At 34.7% G+C, this 23,747-nt stretch overlaps 1 protein-coding gene across 1 annotated transcript in view; it reads right to left on the minus strand.

Moving 5' to 3' along the window:
- PARPBP (PARP1 binding protein) overlaps positions 1 to 23,747 on the minus strand; it is a 67,241-nt gene that overhangs the window by 20,217 nt on the left and 23,277 nt on the right. Inside the window, exons 4-7 of the mRNA XM_040491068.1 lie at positions 21,550 to 21,657; positions 11,997 to 12,167; positions 10,758 to 10,912; positions 595 to 778 (exon numbers count right to left, since the gene is read on the minus strand). Coding sequence (XP_040347002.1) covers positions 595 to 778; positions 10,758 to 10,912; positions 11,997 to 12,167; positions 21,550 to 21,657 — 618 coding nt within the window. The remainder of the gene's footprint in view (positions 1 to 594; positions 779 to 10,757; positions 10,913 to 11,996; positions 12,168 to 21,549; positions 21,658 to 23,747) is intronic.

Consider the following 23,747-nt stretch of genomic DNA (forward strand, 5'->3'; position numbering starts at 1 on the left):
AAACAAACAAACAAACAAACAAACAAGAAACAGGTAAATAATCTGGGAATATATAGTTAAAAGATTTCTAAGTATAAGAGAAATTCCTAATGTTTGCAGTAGGCTGGTAAGAGAGGTAGAAAAGAACACATCATAAAGATTTTAAAAATTCTACTGAAGAAAAATAAACTGAATAGAAACCATTTCTCTTGCTGTTCCAGAGTACCTAGTACAGGGATCAGAACCAGAGAAACCTGGTTCTTATTTTATTTTTGAGTAAACGGGAAAATAATGGTTTCATAAGAGTAATTATTGAAAAACATTACAAAACACCTTAATACCCATTAAGAATTATAAACTTCTAGTGCTACAAGGGATAGTGAAGATTATCCAATGCCTTCTTTAACAAATACACACAATTGGCCCAAAGATGTTATGATTTACTCAAGTCGAACATAATCCTATATAATCCTATTGAGAAACTTAAATTTTCAACATCTTAAACGCAGGAAACACATGCTTATGACTTAAGTAGCAATAGTAAACCATTTCTATAACAAGTAGAAGCGATAATGTTCTGTATGGAAGAATAATGAAAAATAAAAAGCTCATTACCCTTGCAGGACTGATATCAGTGGTACCAAGAATTACATCTCCTTGTTGAGAATTGATAATATTTTTAATCCTCAAATCCAAATCCTGAGCTACTTCCTCTACTGCTTTACAAAAAGGATCCCTGCTGTTCTGGCCTTTAATCAGCTGCATCTTTATCACTGAGAGTATCCGACCCCCTGCAATGCTGAAAATAGAAATAAAATCACCCTTACAATAGTATTAGAAATGACAATATGCTTATAAGCTTGAAAATATACTTCTCAGAGTGAATCAACACTTTTCAAAAAATAGGACATTGGTCTTATAAATCAAACTAACACATTGAAGAAAAGGATGAGAACCATGAGAAACAAAATTTAAAAGTTTTTCTGAAAGCAAGTCATTTCAATAAAGGTAGGTTATTTCTTCCTTGATTTGAAAGCTGAAGGGAAATATTTTAGTTATATATGATACATAATAACAGTCTCAGGTGCAGTTATACACACATAATATACTTAAAAATATGTATCTTTAAATACAAGGTAATAGAAACACTACCTCTCAATTTATACCTAGAATCTTGCATTACTTTAATCTTAAAACCCATTCACTATTATTATCCTTAAATCACAGATGAGAAAATTGAGTCTCAAAAAGGTTAAATAGCTTGTCCAACAACACAGAGTGCCTGAGCTAGGAAAGAGGTAGTGAGGACTGACCTGAAGCATGATATTACATTCTAATATGAGAATTGTTATTACGTGGAAGCAGAAATTAAGCTAGTTAATACTGATCTAAAGCAAACCAGAGACTGGACCAACTAACTACGTCCAAAAGACAAGTGTTTTAAAAAACCTGAAATCAATTACTTCTTTATACTAAGCCTGAGCCTGAATGAATTTAGGTTGCAGTTCCTGCTCTAGAAGGCTGACCTAAAAAAATGTGAGAAATATATAGGAAAAAGGAGTTTGATCTATTACAAGGAAGAAATTAGAGGTGTCCAACAATAGAAGAGGGCTGTTTTTTTAAGTCGGGAGATCTCCATTCCTAGAGCTATCCCTGGAAAGGTTGTGCAGTGCTGATTGAGAAGGTGGTATGGCCTGGCTATAAAGTCAGATTACCTGAGCACAAAATAACACCTGTCCCACCCCCTTCTACCTTGGGTATGCTGTTTAACTTTTCTGTGACTTTTTTTTTTAAATGTTTATTCATTTATTTTGAGAGAGAGAGAGAGAGTGTGTGCCCATGCACATGCGAAGGCAGAGAGAGAAAAAGAGAGAGGGAAAGAGAGAGAAACCTAAGCAGGCTCCACACTGTCAGTGCAGAGCCCAACACAGGGCTTGATCCCAAGAACTGTTAAGATCGTGACCTGAGCTGAAATCAAGAGTTGGAAGTTTAACCCACTGAGCCACCCAGGTGCCTCAAACTTTTCTGTGACTTTTATAGTGGCATAAAGGAAATTATGAATTAAAGTTTTAATCCATGCTGTCTTATTGCCAGGTTTTATGTTTTAGGGAAAAAGCCAGGCTTCCTAAGAAACACTGGAAATATGATTGTTTACAATCAAATAGCTGGTCCAAAGAGAGATGGAAAGTTAGAAGAAAATTGCAGAGACACTTAATGTATGATTAGACCGGTGTCTCCCAAATTTGCCTAATTATCAGAATCATATTCAGCATTTGTTTAAAATATCAACTCCAGATCCCACCTTGTTGAATCACAAACTGCAGAAAAGAGTACTGAATAGCTGCATTGTTTTAAAAGTACCACAGGTGATTCTAACAACCACATAAGCTTGGGAAACATTTCATTTAAAAGAAAAAAAAGAAAGAAAAAGCTTCTTGAGAAAGGAAGAATGCTAATTTTTACACTACCAGTTTATACTTGGCACACAGAAGAAATGATTGATATGACCACTATCACATGCGACAATCTAAAATTTTTTACAATAAGACAAAAGATACATATTTTATGATTATTCATATCGTTTGCAATACAAAAGTACTTAGGAGCTTTCCACCTTCCACTTAATTTCTCCCCCAAATATGGGAGAAGGCAACCAGAGAATTTCACATTGAGTCTGATCCTTCTGAGGGAGAAGGAACTAGTAAGGGTTGTATTAGATTTATTTTATGTATTTTATCTTTTTGAAGCTCTTTTTTAAAAATTGTTTTCCTATTTGGTGATGACAGAGAAAAACAATTGCTTATTGTTTACTGACCTTGTGTCCAGCAACATTGTTAAACACTACTATTAATATGAATAATTTGCCTTTAGATTTCTGGAGTTTTCTACATATACAATCATATTATCATCAAACAGAATTTTATTTCTTCCTTTTCAATTTTTACATCTATTTCTTTATCTTGCCTTACTACACTGAATTGAACATAAAATATTGTGCTAAAAAGAAATGATAAGAGTAGGAACTCTTACCTTATCTTAAACCTTAAATAGAATGCTAAAACATTTTACCAGTAAGGAGGTCTGTATAGAAACCCTTTATCAGGTTAAAGCCTTTATTCTCAGTTCATTTGACACAGAGTGGGTAGCCCTGTGAGTGTGGATGTCCCAACAGACTCCTCATCTTAGACAGTCCCTAGGCTTTGTCCCTGCTCCCTCAGAGTTTACCAGCATAAGAACAGACTTTCCAAATCACCAAATACTCTCAAAATAAAAGCTGGCTTCCCTTCTTGACTTTCCTCTTTGACTTTCTTCCTTCCCCTAGTTTTTGGCCAGTATTTTCATTATAAATGCCTATTCATCAACGCATTCAAAAAGTATTTAAAAGATATGTATCCAGCATTATTAACTGTTTTCAAGGGAAGGTTCAATCAGGAGACCTAACCTGCCATATACCTGTCATCAGAAGTCTGAGTAAACTCTAAGAATTCTTTTATATATACAATCACTATCTTTTTCAGTGGTTTTTCCTTGATTTTCAATCAAAAGCACAGAAAGTAATTGGATGAAATGAAGCTGAAATGAAAGCACAACACTATGTGCCTCTTCTGGCAAATAATCTAATGGAAGAGTTTTGTAAGATTCAAAAGGATAATAAAACATGAAAGAGTGTTGTAATGTCAACTATAATAACAAAAAAAATGCTTTTAATGATATTAGGTAAAAGTCACCTTTGCCTCCTTTTCTCAATTCCTTCCTTCTAAAGATGATATAATTCCCTGACTGAATTAAATCAGGAAAAAGTGTGTAAGATTTGTGTTTCAGATCCTTGCCAAGCTCAACATTTTGACCTTGGTAAAAAATACCTCAAACACTAGTGCTGTGACTAGTCTATTGCTTGCTATACATTCTCTATTAGAGCCCAATATTAGCTCTTCAAAAATCTGCTCAGCAACATGGTAGTATAATCCAGACTCTTGCTTCTAGAGCCTGGAATCTCTGAAGTTGTAACTCAAATGACACCAGGATATTTGTGCTAGGCAATGGGGATACAATGAATAAAATATTTCTCTTTAAGAGGTCACAATTAACCACATGAGAAAGTGAGATACTAAAGGTATAAAGGGAGTTCAAGTGGGGAGGTAAGGGAAGAAAGAGTATTTCACGAAGGCATCCCAGAAGATACATTATGAATACTCTGGAAAAACATCAATAGAAGAATTTAGGGGTACCTGGGTAGCTCGGTTGGTTAAGCATCCAACTTCAGCCCAGATCATGATCTCACGGTTCGTGAGTTCAAATCCCACATTGGACTCTGGATTGATGATGTGGAGCCTGTTTGGGATTCTCTCTCTCTCTCCCTGTTTGTCCCACCTCATTCACACTTTCTGTCTCTCTCTCTCTCTCTCTCTCTCTCTCTCTCTCTCTCTCAGATAAATAAATAAACTTAAAAAAAAAAAGGAAGAATTTAGGTGAAAAAGAGGTAAACTGTACCTACTGACTACCAAATGTATCAAATTAAAGCCCTGGGGCAGAAAGAGAAAAATAAAACTAGTGAGGGAAAACAATTAAATCGCCAAGTTGTAACAAAATATTGTGAATGAAGGAGAACAATAAGCAGCAAAACACAAATGGATGGTTATACTTTAGTGTATTTATTGAATATTCTTACTTTACTGTATGGATTGGCTTTCCTCTACTATCTCCAAGAATTAGAAAGCTATTTGCTAAAACACATTTTTAAAATTTAAATATGATTAAAAGTGCTACATAAGATATATCAAAAGTGCTTCTAGAATATTTTTAAATGATAAAAAATGTAACATTAGAATTTTGGACCAGAAAATTTCAACTAGATTTAACATTCTATAAATGAATAATAGTCCAATAAGTATAACTCAAGTACACATTTAAAAGTTGTGTCATAAATTTGAAATACATATTGGAATTTGCTTCCATTAAACAAATTGGAATTTGTTTCCATTAAATATTGGAACAATAGAGAACTAATTTATGTAACCTGAAACCCCTAATTTAAGATATTTTTCAGGAAAGTATATGCATTTTATGGTGGCACCTACTGGCAAAATGTAGAAATACAACCAAATTATAGCTAAGATGGCCTGATGAAAAGTTGGCAATGGGGAGGGAAGTGTAGGAATTGATTCTTTCATTTCTTCCCTGTCTGTTTGCCATCCTCCCTTTGATTCAAAGATTACTGTGTTTCCCTACTACCTCCCCCCTATTCTACTCAGTTACAAGAGTTAAGTACATTTTTATCTCTAAGTTTTAAGGTTGAGAGACAGGCTAGAGAAAGATGCAGGTAGGAGTTAGAGCATTTAGACTTTGTAGATCATACTGAGGTTTCTGGAGTCTTATCCTGTACCTAATATGAATCATTGAAGAATTTTAATCATGGGAGTAACATTCGTTGTTTCAGAAAGACCACTGGCAATAGTGAGGGCAACAGAATGGGGCAACTCAAAACTGGAGGAAAAAGAACAACTCAGAGAGAAGTGAAGAAGTTCAGGCAAGAAAGGATAAAAGTCTGAAAACAGACTTTCCATACAAAATGGAAATATAAGATAGTAGCTACAGGAATAGAGATGAGAAGAAAGAATATCAAAAACGTTAAGTAAGAAAAATTCATGGGTCTTGGTGGCAGAAGGGATAGAGAAAGGAGAAAAAAGGAGTTTAAGATATGTTCCAGATTTCTGCTTAGGTAGCTTGAGAAAGAGAGGCTTCAAAAAGCTGGGGCACTTTAGAAAGAGAAAAAAGTTTGCAGGAAAGATGAAGACTTAGTTTGGGACATGTTAAGTTTTAGTTGCCTTTGAGGTCACAACCTATAGACAAAGATGTATTTTTGAAACTCAGGGAAGAGCTTTGGATCCCACTGAAATATAGATTTAGAATTTATAGATATAGAATTTATAGGAGTAGATGGAGAATAAGAGAATGAAATCTCAGAAGTATGGGGAAAAGGGTTCTAACAGAGAAAATGATCAAATTTAAGGACGTTCAGAGTCCAAAAAAGACCATACCAACCTGATCACAAGTGATCTTTGGCAGAATAGCTTCAATAGAGTGGAACAGTGAATGATTGTGAGTCAGTTAAGTACAGACAAGTAAATAGATATTGAGTGTCTACTCTGTGCCAGAAACCATGTTAACTCTAAGGGATATTAGTGAAGAAAATCAACAAAACCCTCAGAGTTTACAGTCTGGTGAGGAATACATATTAAATAATTAGAATTGGGAAATGGAATAAAGGACAGCATTTTTTTCCCCAAGAATCTCAGTTATAGGGGCGCCTGGGTGGCTCAGTCAGTTGAGCGTCCGACTTCGGCTTAGGTCACAATCTCACAGTTTGTGAGTTCAAACCCCACGTCGGGCCCTGGGCTGATGGCTCGGAGCTTGGAGCCTGCTTCCGATTCTGTGTCTCCCTCTCTCTCTGCCCCTCCCCTGTTCATGCTCTGTCTCTCTCTGACCCCAAAATAAATAAATGTTAAAAAATAAAAATAAAAAAAATAAATCTCAGTTATAAAAGGAAGGAGAGGGGCGTCTGGGTGGCTCAGTCAGTTAAGCATCCGACTTCGGTGCAGATCATGATCTTGCAGCTTGTGAGTTCAAGCCCTGCATCGGGCTCTGTGGTGATAGCTAGGAGCCTGAAGCCTGTTTCAGATTCTGTTTCTCCCTCTCTCTCTCTGCCCCTCCCCCACTTGCGCTCTGTCTCCCTCTGTCTCAAAAATAAACATTAGAAAAAATTGATTTAAAAAAAATCAAAAAAATAAAAGGAAGGAGAAGGAATTGACAAAAACAGAGAAGATCGTTTGTTGTTTTTTCTTATAATCTTTATGGACTGTGGCAAAAGTACCTAGTAGAAGTTGAAATTATAAGACAAAATGAATAACCAATGAAACAATGTCCCAATAGGCTAGTCATATTATCCCCACTGTAGAAAATATTCTCCCTTCTCCCCCCATCTGGGCTTCATATCACACCCATTCTCCATGTCCGTCTAACTCCTTCAAGTCCATACTTTAAGATTAAGCTGAACTATAACAGCCACCCAGGTAAGTATTCCTGACCCTTTATCCCTGCCTCCCACAAATAAGGCAATTGTCCTTTCCTCTGTACATCCTCCTATTGCATAAATAGGATATATGGTTTTAGCTTTTAATAATTCTTTACAATTATGAAATGAATATATACTTAGTATACACAAATGTCACCATAAAGAAGAAATAAAGATCACTTAGGGCACTATTTAGACACCCACATGAATAGACCCACTACTTGGACACCTACTTCTTCAGTGTCTTCACAAGAACACAGAGTGAATTACTCACTGTGACAAGACAGGATATCCACAATAACTCACTGATAAGTTAAAGAATTTAAGATGCCTCATCCTAGATGCCTCTAAAATGTACTTCTATCCTGTAGATAATTTATCCAAACCAGACATTCCTCCAAAGGGAATGCAATTATAACAAACTACAGTGGACTGAATGTACACATTTATATCTGCTCCCTCCTAAAGCTGCAGAGAAATGACAGAAATGCAAGTGTTTTAAATCCACGAAGAAAAAGAATGGAAGAGGAGACAATAGCGGATGACAGCAGAGACATACAATGAAAGGATGGAAAGATGAAAAGCAGACGGACATGTGGTAGCTGACTACTCAGAACAAAGAAAGCTAAAACATATGTAACTGCTAAAAGAGATTCCAATAAGAAGCAACTCCAGAAGTTCTCAGATATTGAATTCAATACTGAAGACTATGATAAAGGGGCTGCAAATAAGGACTGGTTGACAGTCTTCATCAGAACACTTGACGCCTCAATCTCTTCTCCTATTCTGAGCAGTCAGGCCAGTGCACTTCCCTCCCCTCAGCATGGAAAGCAAGATCACTCTGAAGAAAGTAAGCCAGATGAGCTCTAGACCGCAAGGCGATGGGAACTGAAAACAGAGAGACTGAGTAAAAGTCAACAGACTGAACTGGGAGACTGAGCATCAACTCCTATGCGACTTCAAATCCCAGAATATTACTAGACTAGCTAGACTTACAGCTTTCTGAAGGAGACTAAAGGATGCCACTGTGTAAATTCTGGGGTAAGTTCCAAAGAAAAGACCTATAGTTACCGACATTGGGAGAATCCCCAACAAAGGAACTAACTGGATGCCAGGCTATAATGAAATCCACTGTACAGAACTACTAATCAGCTTTATAGAGTCTCATTCTGAAATATGATGGAAGGGCTGTTCAGAATCACCATACATTTTAGGAATACCTCTAACATGAAAGATTGCAAAACAAACAAAAAAGAAAACATTCAACTTAGATAACAACAAAGACAATTCAGGAAGCAGATAAAAATAATCTTAAAAATATAATACTTTTAGATAAATAAAACATGATATAAGATCACATTCAATCAAATGAGAGAATACAATAAAAATATTTGTCTCCTGTTTTTCTCAGAAAGCCATGTACACCAATAAGGGTCTACCAATTAAAAATAAAGTCATGGGGCGCTTGGGTGGCTCAATCGGTTGAGCTTACGACTTCGTCTCAGGTAGTGATCTCGCGGTTTGTGAGTTTGCCCCGTGTAGGGCTCTGCGCTGACAGCTCGGAGCTTGAAGCCTACTTCGGATTCTGTGACTCCTTCTCTCTCTGCCCCTCCCCCACTTGTGCTCTGTCTCTATCAAAAATAAAAAAATGTAAAAAAATTTTTTTTAAATAAATCAATAAAGTCATGAGATTGAGAAAACAAGGCAGAGGCAAAGAAAATTCATAAGGTAATGAAACTTCACAGTTACCACTGTGAAACAGGCCTAACAAGCAAAAGTACAAACTGAATGAAGAAGATAGTGCATTCTCCAAAAGGAATGTCTTCAAGGGCAAAACCCAGAACTTATAGATAACCTTATTATTAGGTCTAATAAGAAGAAATTGTATAGTTTTATTGGAAAGCTTGATAAAGAATCTATAATAAAATAGGAAGTCAAGCAATAGAAAAAAGTAGATAATTATTAACTGTAGAAAAAAAAACAGGGGCGCCTGGTGGCTCAGTCGGTTGAGCGGCGGACTTCGGCTCAGGTCATGATCCCGCGGTCCATGAGTTCGAGCCCCGTGTCGGGCTCTGTGCTGACAGCTCAGAGCCTGGAACCTGTTTCAGATTCTGTGTCTCCCTCTCTCTCTGACCCTCCCCCGTTCATGCTCTGTCTGTCTCAAAAATAAATAAACGTTAAAAAAAAAAAATCTATACAAGAAAGGAAGTATAATCACAGCATATCACATAGCTTAGGTGTAGGCAGTATTTACAGAGTCATAATAAAAAAATTCTAAAACATAACTTAAGCTGAAATTGTAGTATAACTAGATATGAAGGATGAACGAAGTCTGTGTGTATCTGTGTGCCTAACAGAAGGGAGAAGACAGAAAAGGGGGGCTGGGAGGTTGGCATAGGAAGTTAATACTGTCTAAAACTGAAAAAATCAACAAATAGCTGAATAAAAATTTCATTTAAATGAGGTAAATCTAAAAACAAAAAAACATAAGTCAATTCATCTGTAGAGGACTATTTTACTGTAAGTCCATAATGCCACTTGACTTTAACAAAATATACCTATATTTGCTTTGCTAAAAATATTTTTTTAAATTATCTGTGATCTCAGAAGAAACAGCCAGCCAATATATTTGAAAGTTCAGAAGATGTCACTATAATTGACTATAAGTCATATTCAAAAAACCTCTTCCAAATTTACTTCCTTGGAATGGATATCCACAAAGAAGACAGAAGGATGTAATTCAGAATAAAATCCTAAGAAAAAAATTCTTCTTGGAATCTTACAATGAAAAGAAGTTTCATGAAATAAGATATAGTGATTAAAAGAATGGGTTCCAGGTTCAGAACTGAGTTCAGATCCCAGCTCTGCTACTTAAATAACAATGTGACTGAGTTAAATTACTTAGTCCCAGTGCTTCAGTTTCTTCCTCTCTAAACTGGATGTGTATACAGTACCCATAATGTAAGGCTGCTGTAATGATCAAATGATAACCCCCACAAAGAGCTTAATACAATGCCTGACACATAAAAAGTGTTGAATAAATACCAGCTCTTTTTATTAGTACAATGCGAAAGCATACCAACCAAATTGACAGTGATCTACCATGATTGCTAACATATACAATACACTTCTGTTCCCCACCAAATTACTCTCAAAATTACTTATCATCCAAGATGCATATATTATAAATAGGAGTCTATCAGATACGAAGATCTTACTTCCAATATAATATAAAAACAAATTCCAGATAAACTAAAGATTTACACCCAAGAAAAGGAAAAAATAGTAGCAGGAAGTAGAATATAGATTTCATCATATCTCTATCAATTTCCTTACTCATTCCGGGCATAAGTTTCCTTTATTGCTAAATAAAAACTTTAAAGAAATGATCTATTCAGTCATGTCCAGTCCTCAAAAATCTATTTACTCCAGAAAAAGACAAACAGAAATCCCTCTTCTATAGTCAAATTTAATTGAACATGCCATTTGACTTTGGCAAAAATTTTAGAATCAAAGATAGGCAGAAACTAGAGGGATAGGTCATGAGGTTATAATTTATTCATCTAGATATTTTGTTTCTTCTCCCTACTGTTTGGTTTGATCTTTGGTCATTTCAATAGCTCCTATATTCAAATCTACCTCTGATTCTATTAAGTTTTAAAGCTAGATTAGTAACAAACATTTGTAATTTATGAAAAGTTGTTACCTTGGATTTGGTATTTCTCCAAGAACTTCATCTAATTTGTCAATGAAGTTAATAAAATTAGACAATCCTTTTACATGTGCCCTTAAAGGATCAGATGGTGATGGTGCATATCCTTTCCCTCCAAGCTCTAGTGTCCTAATAAATGATGTGGCCACCTATGAATTAAAACAAATGATTTAGTTATGTTTAATGATTTAGTAAGTTAAAAATAAAACTTTATGAAGCTGGGTACATTTATATTATTTCTGGGTATAGAGGTAAAGTAAGCACTTTTTACAATTCATGCCACTTTGATTCAGAAGCAAATAATTAAAGAAACAGATGCCATGCAAAATTCATGCAGCAGGGGTGATGGCAATGCAAGTGGAGACTGGGGAGCCAAGTTAGAAAACTAAGAGAGTAAGAATATATTCATAAGAGAATATCACTGACTATAAAATATTAGTGTAGAAATATATTCTTGTATAGATTAAACTGGAGTTTTTATATGGATCAAAGGGTTTTTAAGTATCAACTGTGTTGATTTATTCAAGGGTGGGCAATTAATTCAACTCTTCCAAGCCTTATCTTACTTTAAACACTTAGACTAAATAATCACTACGTCCTATCTAGTTTTCACATTTTAGGATTATTTCATCATGTGTAGTTCAAAAGGCCTTACCTCTACAATGACAAAATTATGTATATGATGGCTATACTTAAGAGCATCTCCATCAAAGATGAAATGTTCTAAAGCTGTATTTTCCAAAGTGTATACTAAGACAAATTCTATGAAATTTCAGTAATTTGGAAGAAAGTTCCAAGGTTAAATAACTTAGAAAACAATAGATTAAACAACATGGTTAATTTAAGCATATTTCTTAATGGTAGGACCTCTCAGAGCTTTTGATATATAAACATCCAATAAAGGTATATACTATTTCCAAACTTTTTGCCCTTGGACACATTTATTCAAGGAGCATTTAACAACGACTTTTTCCTTTGGACATATTTACTCAAGGAGAATTTAACAGGGCTACCACTCTATAAAACACACGTAGGAAAACACTGTTTTAGAGATATTCTCCCTTGTCAAATTTGAAGAATATGGTGATAATACCACAGATTTTCAAATACAAAGGAAGAACATATATTCACAGTTTAAAACCTGTTTTATCATAAGAAGTCTATATTACGGTACAGGTATCCACTGTTCATAACAGTCTTTTAAAACATCTTGAAAATGTAATATGTCCATACCAAAAAGATCGACATCTTTTTCTCTTGAGCAGCATGTTTCAAATCAGTGAAGGCTTCTCGTCCAAGTCCTCTATCAGGAATATTAAGAATATGAGCCAGAGCCAGGTCATTCTTTGAATTCACTAGCAGGCTTAAATATGAGTAGATAATTTTCCTTGCTAGTAACTGCACCTGTACAATAAAATATTATTTTGTTTATTGAGGTTGTTCTAAATCAATAATCTTTTCTTATATGCAGTAAAAATACTTATGACCATTCAATAACAATCTCACTCAACTCTTTGGGAAAAAAAGAGAACTACCATAAAACAAAAGTTTGAATTGGACAATTAACATATTCTTGATCGTGAAACCAACTTGCCACCAGTGAGCATCTATGAGCAAATAACAACTATCATAATTGTTGAAAATATCTCTTAAAAAATGATATAAAAAGATAAAGTCCAAAGTCTGCATTTCTGATAAGGCTGGATCTCTTTCCCCTGCACACATTTGTCACTAAATAACAAGGAGTAATGATGCCCCCCGAAGCTTAGGGAATGAGCCAACTGGCACTATTTGGTCCTTTACCCATACAGGACTATATATAGGCTGAAGTTAAAAGGTTAAATTTTGGAGGAAATTATTAGATATTGGTTTTGACAATACCAAATAACCAAGTAAGTATTACAATGAAGAGATAGAAGCAAATGTAAAAAAAAATAACAAGTAGTTGATATTGACATTAACTGGCCTGAAACAGAGCTATGACTGTTTAAGCACAAGATAAATAATATCTGCTATAATTTCATATGGATATTGGTTCTTTCATATATACTGTATTTGTCTTTTATAGTCAAACAACAAACCAGAGTATTCAATGATCTTATTCTTAAAATTAGCTATTTATAGCTATTTAAGGCCTTGCAATATGGGGGAAGTGATAGTGTGAACTCCCACAAATAAGTATAACTTATTAGGTAAATTTTTAAAAACATAACTACATAAAGACACTGGAGGGATGCCTGGGTGGCTCAGTCGGTTAAGTGTCCAACTTCAGCTCAGGTCATGATCTCATGGTTTGTGAGTTCAAGCTGTGTGGACAGCTCAGAGCCTGCAGCCAGCTTCAGATTCTGTCTCCCTCTCTCTCTCTCCCTCTCTCTCTCTCTCTCTCTCTCTCTCTCTCTGCCCTCCCCCGCTCTTGCTCTCTCTCAAGAATAAACATTAAAACAAAATTTTTAATAAAAATAAATAAATAAAAGACACTGGAAAGGATCCAAAAAGCAGACACTAGCTGGAGGAGAACTTGATTTTAAAAGAACTGCAACAAGAAGGGTAAGAATAGGGGCGCCTGGGTGGCGCGGTCGGTTAAGCGTCCGACTTCAGCCAGGTCACGATCTCACGGTCTGTGAGTTCGAGCCCCGCGTCAGGCTCTGGGCTGATGGCTCAGAGCCTGGAGCCTGTTTCCGATTCTGTGTCTCCCTCTCTCTCTGCCCCTCCCCCGTTCATGCTCTGTCTCTCTCTGTCCCAAAAATAAATAAACGTTGAAAAAAAAAAAAAAAAGGGTAAGAATAGCAAGCCTGTGGTTGTTCAAGGCCCTAAACTTCCTGTAGTACTGAAGTGAGTGATCATGTGAACCTCACAGATAACAAACATAAAATGGTAAGAAATTTTAAATACTATTTAAAGACACTGAGAAGTGTCCAGAGGGTAGACAGAAGCTGGAAGAATATTTAATTTTAATGGAACTGCAATAAGAAGGGTATGAATTAAGTTTGTGGATTATTGGCCCAAATTTCATGACTATGGCGGCTGCAGAAGGAGAAGTGACTATAAAGGTGTCCTTAGAATCCAGGGCTGGGAAAGCAGCTAGAAATTTAAAGGGGAAAATCTTGGAAAAATTGAGAGCATAAAGAGTCAAAATCCCTAGCTGACTGGGAAACCACACAAGCATGGGGAAGACTCCAGGAGGCCCATCAAAAATTCAAGTCAAAATGAGAAAGAAACATATTCAAAAAATATATTCAAGAAAGACTGAGCTATGAGGAACCAGAGCTATGAGTTGGAAGGTTTGCTAAACTGAGTGCATTCCTCAACTGTGTATAGCTTAAGTGGCAGAAAGCTGAAGGTGTACAGGCTTGAAGTGTTAAATGTACACAGCCAAAGCTTATCAGAACTGGAAAATTCAGGAAAAACCCTACGAAAAGGAATCTATGGAGAGAATAAGCTCCATGCTTCCCCAAAACTGTGCCTGACTGCCAAATTTGGCAGGCAGAAGAAAGATCTACAAAAGCCAACCCAAAAAACAGCAAAGGGAAGCCATAATAATAGATATCCAAAAAGGTGCATACTGAGGAAACAAAATATGAAGTTGAAATCCAGGCAAGTAAATTGCCTACTAGAACAAAAACTCAACTGTCCTCAGAAGAACAGGATATAACCCAGAATCACTATAGAATATTATCTGTAATGTCCAGTTTTCATTCACAAATTACTAGACAGTTTAAAAAAAAGGGGGGGGGGGCGCCTGGGTGGCTCAGTTGGTTAAGCATCCAACTTGGGCTCAGATCACGATCTCACGGTTTTTGAGTTCAAGTGCCCCATCGGGCTCTGTGGTGACAGCTTGGAGCCTGCAGCCTGACTTCGAATTCTGTGTCTCCCTCTCTCTCTGCTCTTCCCCTGCTCGTGCTCTGTTTCTCTCTGTCTCTCAAAAATAAATACATACATTTTAAAAATTAATTAATTAAATTTAAAAATTTAAAAAAAGAAAAAGAGAAAGTGTTACCCCTTCTTAGTATAAAAAGCAATCAATAGAAATTATCACCAAGTAGACCTAGATGTTAGATTTAGCAGACAAAACATCAAGGTGTTTGCTATAAATACATTCAAAGAATTCAAATGAAATATGTTCAGTGAATTTAAAAAATGTTATCAATGAATTAACAAAGGAAATGACAACAGAAAAGTGGACACTATAAAAAAAGTAAATTCTAGAAATGAAAAGTACAATAACAAAACCAAAATTTGCCAAGTGGGCTCAATAACAACTTGGAAAAAGTGGAAGAAAGTATCAGTGAACTTACAAATATATAAATAGAAATTACCAAATATGAAAAACAAAGGAAGAAAAAAAGAGAAAAGAACCAACGAACACTGTGGGATAATTTAATTAAATCAATATATAAATACTTAGAATCCCTACAAAGAGTGAAAGAAGCAGGAAAAAAAATACTTGAAATTATGGCCAAAAGCACCCCAAAATTGGTACAAAACATTAATTTATAGATGTAAGTGGCTACTCAAGTAGGAAAAAAAAAAATCACTCCCATATTATAATCAAACTTTGACAGCCAAAGATGAGAAAAAAATCTCAAAAGTAACCAGGGCAAAATGACACATTACGTACTAGGGAATGATGACAAGATTAATAGACCATCAAAAAATAAGCCAAAGACACTGGAACAACATATTAAATATGCTGAGAAATTATCCTAAATATTACTATACAATTACAATAAGCAAGATAACATAGTATTTATGAATGAAACAGAACCACATCCACAAATAGACCTAACATACATATGGCCATTTGATTTTTGACATAGGTGCAAAAGAAATCATAGAGAAAGGGCAGTCTTTTCAATAACTGGTGTAGAAGCAATTGATCATTCATATGCAAAACAAATGAACCCCACCTAAACCTCACACCTTTTGTAAAAATTAACTCAAAGCAGATCACAGATATAAATAAATGTACAATATAAAACTGTAAAAGTTTTAGAAGAAAACATAAAAGAAAATCTTTGTAACTTGGATTAGGCAGTTATTAGACATGACACCAAAAGCATAATCTATAATAGAAAAAAACCGATAAATTGGATTTCATCAAAATTAAAATAGTTTTATGGAATTCTTATCACCCTCTCAACTGCTTCCACCCCATCTTCTTGCTCTGGAATCTTGTTTGTAACTAATTCTTAAATGTTGCTCCCACACTATTTACCTGAAATCTTCTCCTTGCCTATACCCTTAGAAAAATGGACTCCACGAATTCTAAACTCAATTCCCTCTCAAAACATGAAATTCATTAAACCCTTCAGAGACTGACAACATAGCTAAAGATCCCATAATTTATCATCTGTAACTAAGAAAATACTTTCTGAATTAAATCTTTTTGTTTTTAATGTTTATTTTTGAGAGAGACAGACAGACACATACACAGACAGACAGCATGAGTGGGGGAGGGGCAGAGAGAGAGGGAGACACAGAATCCGAAACAGGCTCCAGGCTCTGAGCTGTCAGCACACAGCCCAACATGGGACTTGAACTCACGAACCATGAAATCATGACCTGAGCCAAAGTCGGATCCCTAACCAACTGAGCTACCCAGATACCCCAATACTTTCTGAATTAAAATTAAAATTTCTCCATATTCTGTTTAATCATATTTTAAATTAGGAAGCATAAAAGAAAGCTTTAAAAGGTAGGAATAAAAATTACAAATCAATAAGAAGTGTCATAGACAATTACTAAGAGAGTCTCTCAAGTTCATATACATATTAAAAGCACTTTTAAAGGTAACATGCTTTTGGATTATTTAAATATCATATGAAAAACAATTTTTGAAACATGGTAGGCAGTCAGGGTCAATTTAAAAAAACTTTATTGAGGGTGCCTGACTGGTTCAGTCAGTTAAGCATCTGACTCTTCATTTCAGCTCAGGTCATGATCTCACAGTGGGTCAGCACAGAGCCTGCTTGGGATTTTCTCTCTCTCCCTCTCTTTCTGCCCCTCCCCTGCTCACTCTCTTTCTCTCAAATTAAATAAATAAACTTTAAAAAATACTTTAAAAAAACTTTATTGGACAGGAAAAAATTACCTTAAATATGGACTCAAAATTTAAGCAAAATTGGTTTTTTAAATAAAGTTTGAATATTAACACTATGATTATTCTTAAATATTAAAAATATTAGACAAATGTTACCTTTGCAGGTAACATTTCCCTGATTTCCCATATAAAACAGCAATTCATGTACTCCCTTTCTACCACCCTGTAATATTTCTGCATATCAGCCAATTATAATTCCCTGATAGACCTTAACGTTTTCTGACATTGTGTGTTTTCTTAATCTTTCTACTACATGAGTTCCAGGAGAGCAAATGATATATCCTTAGGGCCTTAAAGAATGACTGGCATTATAGCAGGTAATCAGTCCATTTTGTTAATAGGTTCTCAATTAGTTTTTGTTCAATGATAAATGGAAAAAAAAAAAACTTAATACATGTATGTGGCCCTTTTAGATATTACACAACGAAAACTACTGATAAAATCTTACTTGAGATCGAATAAGCACTCATGTATTTTTATTACATTGCCTTAAAAAGAAAATCACTCTAAGGTACAACTCTAAGGTAAAATCATCTTTGAGATCCATCCTAAAATTTTATAACATAAAGCACAACATGGTTTTCTGCTTATATTTCAAGTGTCCTTTTATTTTTATTTTCAGTGTAAATCATAATACTTCATGTGAATCTATAATACAAAAGTTTCCATTTTAATTTCACAGTGTAATAGTCTGTCTAAAACATATGAATCTCCTCTATCTTATCTCTTCACATTTCAAAAGACTAACACATTTGTCAAAAATTAAAGCAGAGAAAAAGTGACATTCACACTGTAATCAGAAACTTTTACTCTTTCTAGATTTAATTTCATTCAATCCCTGTCTCACTGTGCCTCTACTGTTCAAAAATAATGAGGATATAACAATATATAGATTTGATCCTTATTGGGTACAAACCACATCTACAACTTGCTCTTTAAGGCTAGCAAATTCTGCCCTGCTGATCTGTGATGCTAGGCAAACATCAGGGAAAAACATTTTGGAGTCCTCACAGTTAGAGTGTTTCTTTTAACTCATGGCTACAATTGGAAATCTATCCCTATCATTATGGTCATATAACATGGCAGTTATGGTTTCCCTGCTCTTGTATTTGCAAGTGTGTTTTAAAGAGGCTCTCTGGAAAAGCATTCCACATAAATACAGTTATGATGTCCAGAAGCAAGGGCCTAAATTGAAAAAATCCACAAGATTGAAGCTTTTACCAAGATACCAAAAATAAAGATAATGTTCTGTTTATTTGTTTAATAAACCGATTCAATCCATACCACAAAGTATTTGCAATGTTTGTTTAGAAGTTGAACAATCTTACTTAAGCTTTCTGGCAAGTCCAAGCTTCTTTTCCTATCCCTTAATTATTACTGAAATGCAGATATTCAACCTCAATTTGAAAGTTACTTTTGCTAGATTGAGATTAACAATTTATACAGGTATTTTTTACTTTCTTTGCCAATACATAAATTCTTACATATAACAACAACAACAAAAAGTTGAACTAGAACTAATATACTGGTAGAATTTTTTATTTAACTGAGGGTTTTCTTTTTGGGCCTTTATTCCATTTTTCCCTTCCTTGCTTCAGAATTTCTAGTGCAGTTTAGTACCTTAGGAAAAATGAAATAAAATAAAATAAGGAAACAAAAATATTTTTTCTCAAATTCATGCCATTCATCTACTTAATGACTGGCGTGGCATTAGTTAAGGTACATTTTGTGATCAAAATATATCTTTGCAAGACTTCAGCCCAAAAAAGTCACATTAGAATTTTAATAGAAATATATTGCCTTCCAAAAATACTTTGCAAAAAGAAAAATTAGAAGTCTGCAAGTAAAATGCAAAATGGCTAAGAGGATGGCTGTGACTTTAATAGTCCTCATAAAATCTAATCTATCAGCTAACTACTAGATAGAATACTCTCGGAAAACAATCCAAGGAGGCAAAAGATAAAAGTAGAGGATTAACCCAATGAAACTACCGTTGTATTTTTAAAAATTTTTTTAATGTTTATTTATTTTTGAGAGACAGAGAGAGACAGAGTGCAAGTAAGGAAGGGGCAGAGAGAGAGGGAGACACAGAATCCGAAGCAGGCTCCAGGCTCTGAGCTATCAGCACAGAGCCTGAGGCAGGGCTTGAACTCACGGACTGCGAGATCATGACATGAACCGAAGTCGGATGCTCAACTGACTGAGCCACCCAGGCGCCACTATCATGGTATTTTTAAATGAGAAAACTATATGCTTGCAATGAAGACTCATCAGTTTCTATATACTATGATCTTTTTTCATGAATATCCCTTTAAGATATAACATTTTATATATGTAAGCCAAAATTATAAACACGTAGGTATTTTACACAAACTAGTTCATTTCTATTCATTCAAAGGCACAATAACAATTACTATTTTTTCCCTGTAGAGCCTGTAACATAAATTAAAGAGATCTGTAAGTGATCTAGTCTCTTGATATATATGAATGTACTCTTTAAGAACCAATGAGAAAAGACCAGGTATTTGGTAAACATTTTATCAATATTTGGGACAGGAGGGAAAAACAATGTAAGTGAAAAATTAATTTCAAGCAAGAGAAAATAGTTACAAATCACTAAATAGAATCATGTCTGGGAAGAAAACATTCAAAAATGGGCTTGGAATATTTTCTTGTGCCAGAAAAAAAAAAAAAAGTGCTCAGAAGTCTAATAATAAATGGAAAAAAAAAAAAAAAAAAAAAAAAAAAAAGACACAGAAGCCAGCATGAAGGGAATCCACCATTTTAGAATCAAGGATTAATGACTGTGATTGATTTTAAAACTCTGAATAAATAAAAAGTCATGAGTACATAGTAATAAATACATAAAAAAGGAGAAAGATAAATAGAAAAAAATCTAATTTGCATCTTAAATAACTATTATCCCAACTCCTAAGCTGGTAATGAAATAGAAAGAATTAAGTAGTGACCCTGCCTTTTTTAGGGAATTATATACTTCATCTCAATTGATAAGATAAAGTTCTTCTTTACTGAAAAATGGCAGCTAATCAATGTAAAGACATGACAGGGTTAGAAATTCACCGTTCTGCAAACACTAAAGAAATAATGGAGTCAGACAAGGATCATCAATGCATGTGCAAAAGATTGTTGGGAAACAGGTTATTTACATAGTGTTGCCCCATAGATCTTTGCTGATAGCAAAGGAAAAACTACATCTTTTTTCTAGACAGATCTGGCAATTTGGGACAACTTGAAACTGTGTCTCCTGATGTGATACTTACCATCAGTTAAGAAGCATGTACTATGAAATGTTAAACCTCAATCTAAGCAAGCTTTTAGCTGAAACCTCCAGTTTACTGGCAATAGAAGAACAAGATAAGTAATACCAGGAGAAATTTACCAGATAAACAAAAAAAAAACAAAAACAAAAACAAAACAAAACATAAAAACAGAGGGGAATTCTAGATTAAAAGAGCTATAAAACCATTTGGGGGACAAATGGAGAAATCGGAATTGGGAAGACAGTAAGTGATAATAGGGAATACTTAAGTTTTCTTACAGATGATAATGATATTATGGTTATGCCTTTATTTTCAGGAAATAATATGCTAAAGAATTTTAGGTATTAAGGGTCATGATGCCAGAAACAACTTCAAATAAGCCAGAAAAAATATTAAATGCAAATATAAAGAACCTTAGTAAATCTAGGAAGTAGGTATACAGGTATTTACTTGAGGGCAGTGATAAACATATTTCTTTTTTTTTTTTAATGTTTTATTATTTATTTATTTTTTTGGCAGGGCAGTCAGAGAGGGAGGGAGACAGAGGATCTGAAGCAATCTCTGCACTGACAGCAGAGAGCCTGATGCGGGGGGCTCGAACTTACCACAAGATCATGACCTAAGTCGAAGTTGGACACTCAATTGACTGAGCCACCCAGATGCCCCAGTCAATATATTTCTTAAAGGCTACCTGTATCGCATGGGACTTATGGGAGAATCTGCTTTAGCAATGTTTCCTAAAAAATGGAGAAGGTGATTCATCAAATATATTAACTTGAAGAAAGATGGATTTAGATATGTTGAATGTAATTTTACTGCTTTTTCCAATACTTCTAAATTTTTATCTTGTCAATGGTGATTTTATTTACCATAGGTACTTTCATAAACATAACTCCCATGGTTAGTAAGGGGATACTATATTCAATTAGGTACCTAGCATAGTATTTAGCTAAAGGTAAATTATATTAGACCAAACATGTGGTTTCTTCACTGTGGTTTGTTTGTTCAACACGATTTGTGATGCATCAGTTATTCTGCAAAAGGGACAGAACAGATTTTTCCATTGTACATCCTCCCAAGAATCACTCATTTAAAACCATAATTGTGAAATTTACCAAATACAAAGATTCAAAGAACTCTGGCAACCTAGATCTTCCAACTACTTTTCAGATACTTAGAATGATAACCTATTTTTGCACAGTGCCTGTGATCCTGGCGGGAAACCAGGAAGAAACTGACTGCTATGCTCTTGCCAGTCTCTAACGTATTACTCTTTGCAAATACAGCTTTATTTAAGCAAATTAAAGAACATTTTTGATTAAAAAAAAATAACATACAATCACATTCATAGTGATTTGAAGAGGATCATATCCTGCTTTTTAATTTACTCACAATTTATCAGTACCTTTTCATTATCCTGGTTGTGTTTACTCATTGGTGATGTAGGTACATAAAGATCAGTTTCAGCAGCTACTGCATACTGTCTTCCAAGCAGAAAATCCCGTAGTTGACTCTGTACAAAACACAGGAGGTTGCTAATAATAAACTGCTTTTCCAACTATAAAAAATACTTCACATTGAGCTCTACATAGTGTCACTAATATCCCAGCATACAGTATTATTACCTGATCTTTGTTGACAGTAAGTATACATGGAATTAAACTCTCTAACAAAACGCTTGTTTCCAATGGCTGTACTCATAGAGTTCACAAGTTTAGAGTTAAAAGATAACCTTGGAAATTTAATCTGAGACTTTAATTTTTATAGAAGAAAATTAAAGACAAAATGCTTACCTAAGGCACACAATAAATGCTTCATTTTGGGATTATACAAAAGTAAACCTAGTGTTCTAACAGCATATTTCAAAGTAAGAATTTCAATGAAAAAAAAATGGTTATTTGCTTTCACTGTGCCATGGTACTCAACATCTCCCTAATATTTGTTCTAGGCGATCCAAGATTATGTAGGTATTCACACACCTCATTCCTGATGAGTAAACTTGGAGGGAAGGTATAAACTGAATTAACAAAGCCTAAAGAGATTGCAAACCACTTTCCTCTCAGCCGTTGCAAAATTATAACTAAAATAACTCCCCAATACATACTTCTTAAAAGGCAAAGTGGGATTTTGTTGTTCATAACTTGAATTTCAAAATTTAAGCTCACTAAAAAAAAATTTATTTATTTTTTTTTTAAGTTTTGACTTTTACTCCTTTGCTACAAAGGGCAACTTAGATACCTATTTTCTTTCTTTGTTTTTTTCTTTTTTTGAGACAGAACACCAGCTGGGGAGTGACAGAGAGAGAGGGAGACACAGAATCTGAAGCAGGCTCCAGGCACCAAGCCATCAGCACAGAGCCCGACATGGGGCTCCAACTCAGACTGGGAGAAAATGACCTGAGCTGACGTTGGACACTCAACCAACTGAGCCACCCAGATAGCCCTGGATACCCATTTTCTAAATATTAGCTAGCCAGAAACTTTTAATGACCAGTGACAACATACAGTGCAACTTTTCAATATTTAAAAAATTAATCTTATGAAATAATTCAGGTTCATTGTCTTTAAACAGAAAAATTGTTTTGGGAGAATTTGTGTTTGACGATTACTTTTTCATTTTTATTGTAATTCCAGTATAGTTAACATACAGTGTTATATTAGTTTCAGGTGTACAATATAGTGATTCAACACTTCCATTCATCACCCGATGTGCATCTCACCTGCACTCCTTATTCCCTATCACTTATTTCACCCATCTCCCACCCACCTCCCCTCTGGTAAGCATCAGTTTGTCTCCAACAGTTAAGTTTGTTTCTTGGTTTGTCTTTTTAAGAAGAATTTACTATTTAAAAAATCTTGAATGAAGGTAGTCCTCACACTTGTGGTTCTTATGTTTTCAGGAAAGATGTTAAAAGCAAAGATTTATTCTTCCATAAATACAATGTTATTTTTTGAATCGGATAATATTACCCTCTGGTTTAAACTATGTTCATGTTGGGGTGCCTAGGTGGCTCAGTCGGTTAAGTGTCTGACTCTTGATTTCAGCACAAGTCATGATCTCACAGGTTCATGAGTTCAGGCCCCACATTGGGCTCCTCGCACTGACAGTGCAGAGCCTGCTTGGAATTCTCTCTCTCTCTCTGCCCTTCTGCACATGCTCTCTCTCTCAAAAGAAATAAACTTTAAAAAATAAAGCCATATTCATGTTTAATGACATGTAAATGACAATATTCTAGATCAGTTCAGTGAGGAGGGTCCGTGGACTCCTGAGGTCCTTAAGACCCACTCAGGAGACCCAGGAAGTTCACCCTTTTTCAACTATGTATCAATGTGAATCCAAATTTTCTTGATATACTTCAATCAAAACAACATACCAGACAGTAGACATGAGAAACAGCTATTTTCTATCATACATGACATTAAGGATATTTATTAAAAATGTAAAAAATAATAAATAAAAAATATGTAAAACATTCTCACAATTTTCTATTCCTAAAAAATTTATTAATACTATTCACATAAACAGGTAATAGGTTTATTATCAATATCTTAATAACTGATACTTTGAACATATCTCAATTTTAATCTTTGATAAATATTAACA

The sequence above is a fragment of the Herpailurus yagouaroundi genome, unplaced genomic scaffold (genome assembly GCF_014898765.1).
Source record: "Herpailurus yagouaroundi ecotype Mexico unplaced genomic scaffold, PumYag 182, whole genome shotgun sequence".
Taxonomy (NCBI): Eukaryota; Metazoa; Chordata; class Mammalia; order Carnivora; family Felidae; genus Herpailurus; species Herpailurus yagouaroundi.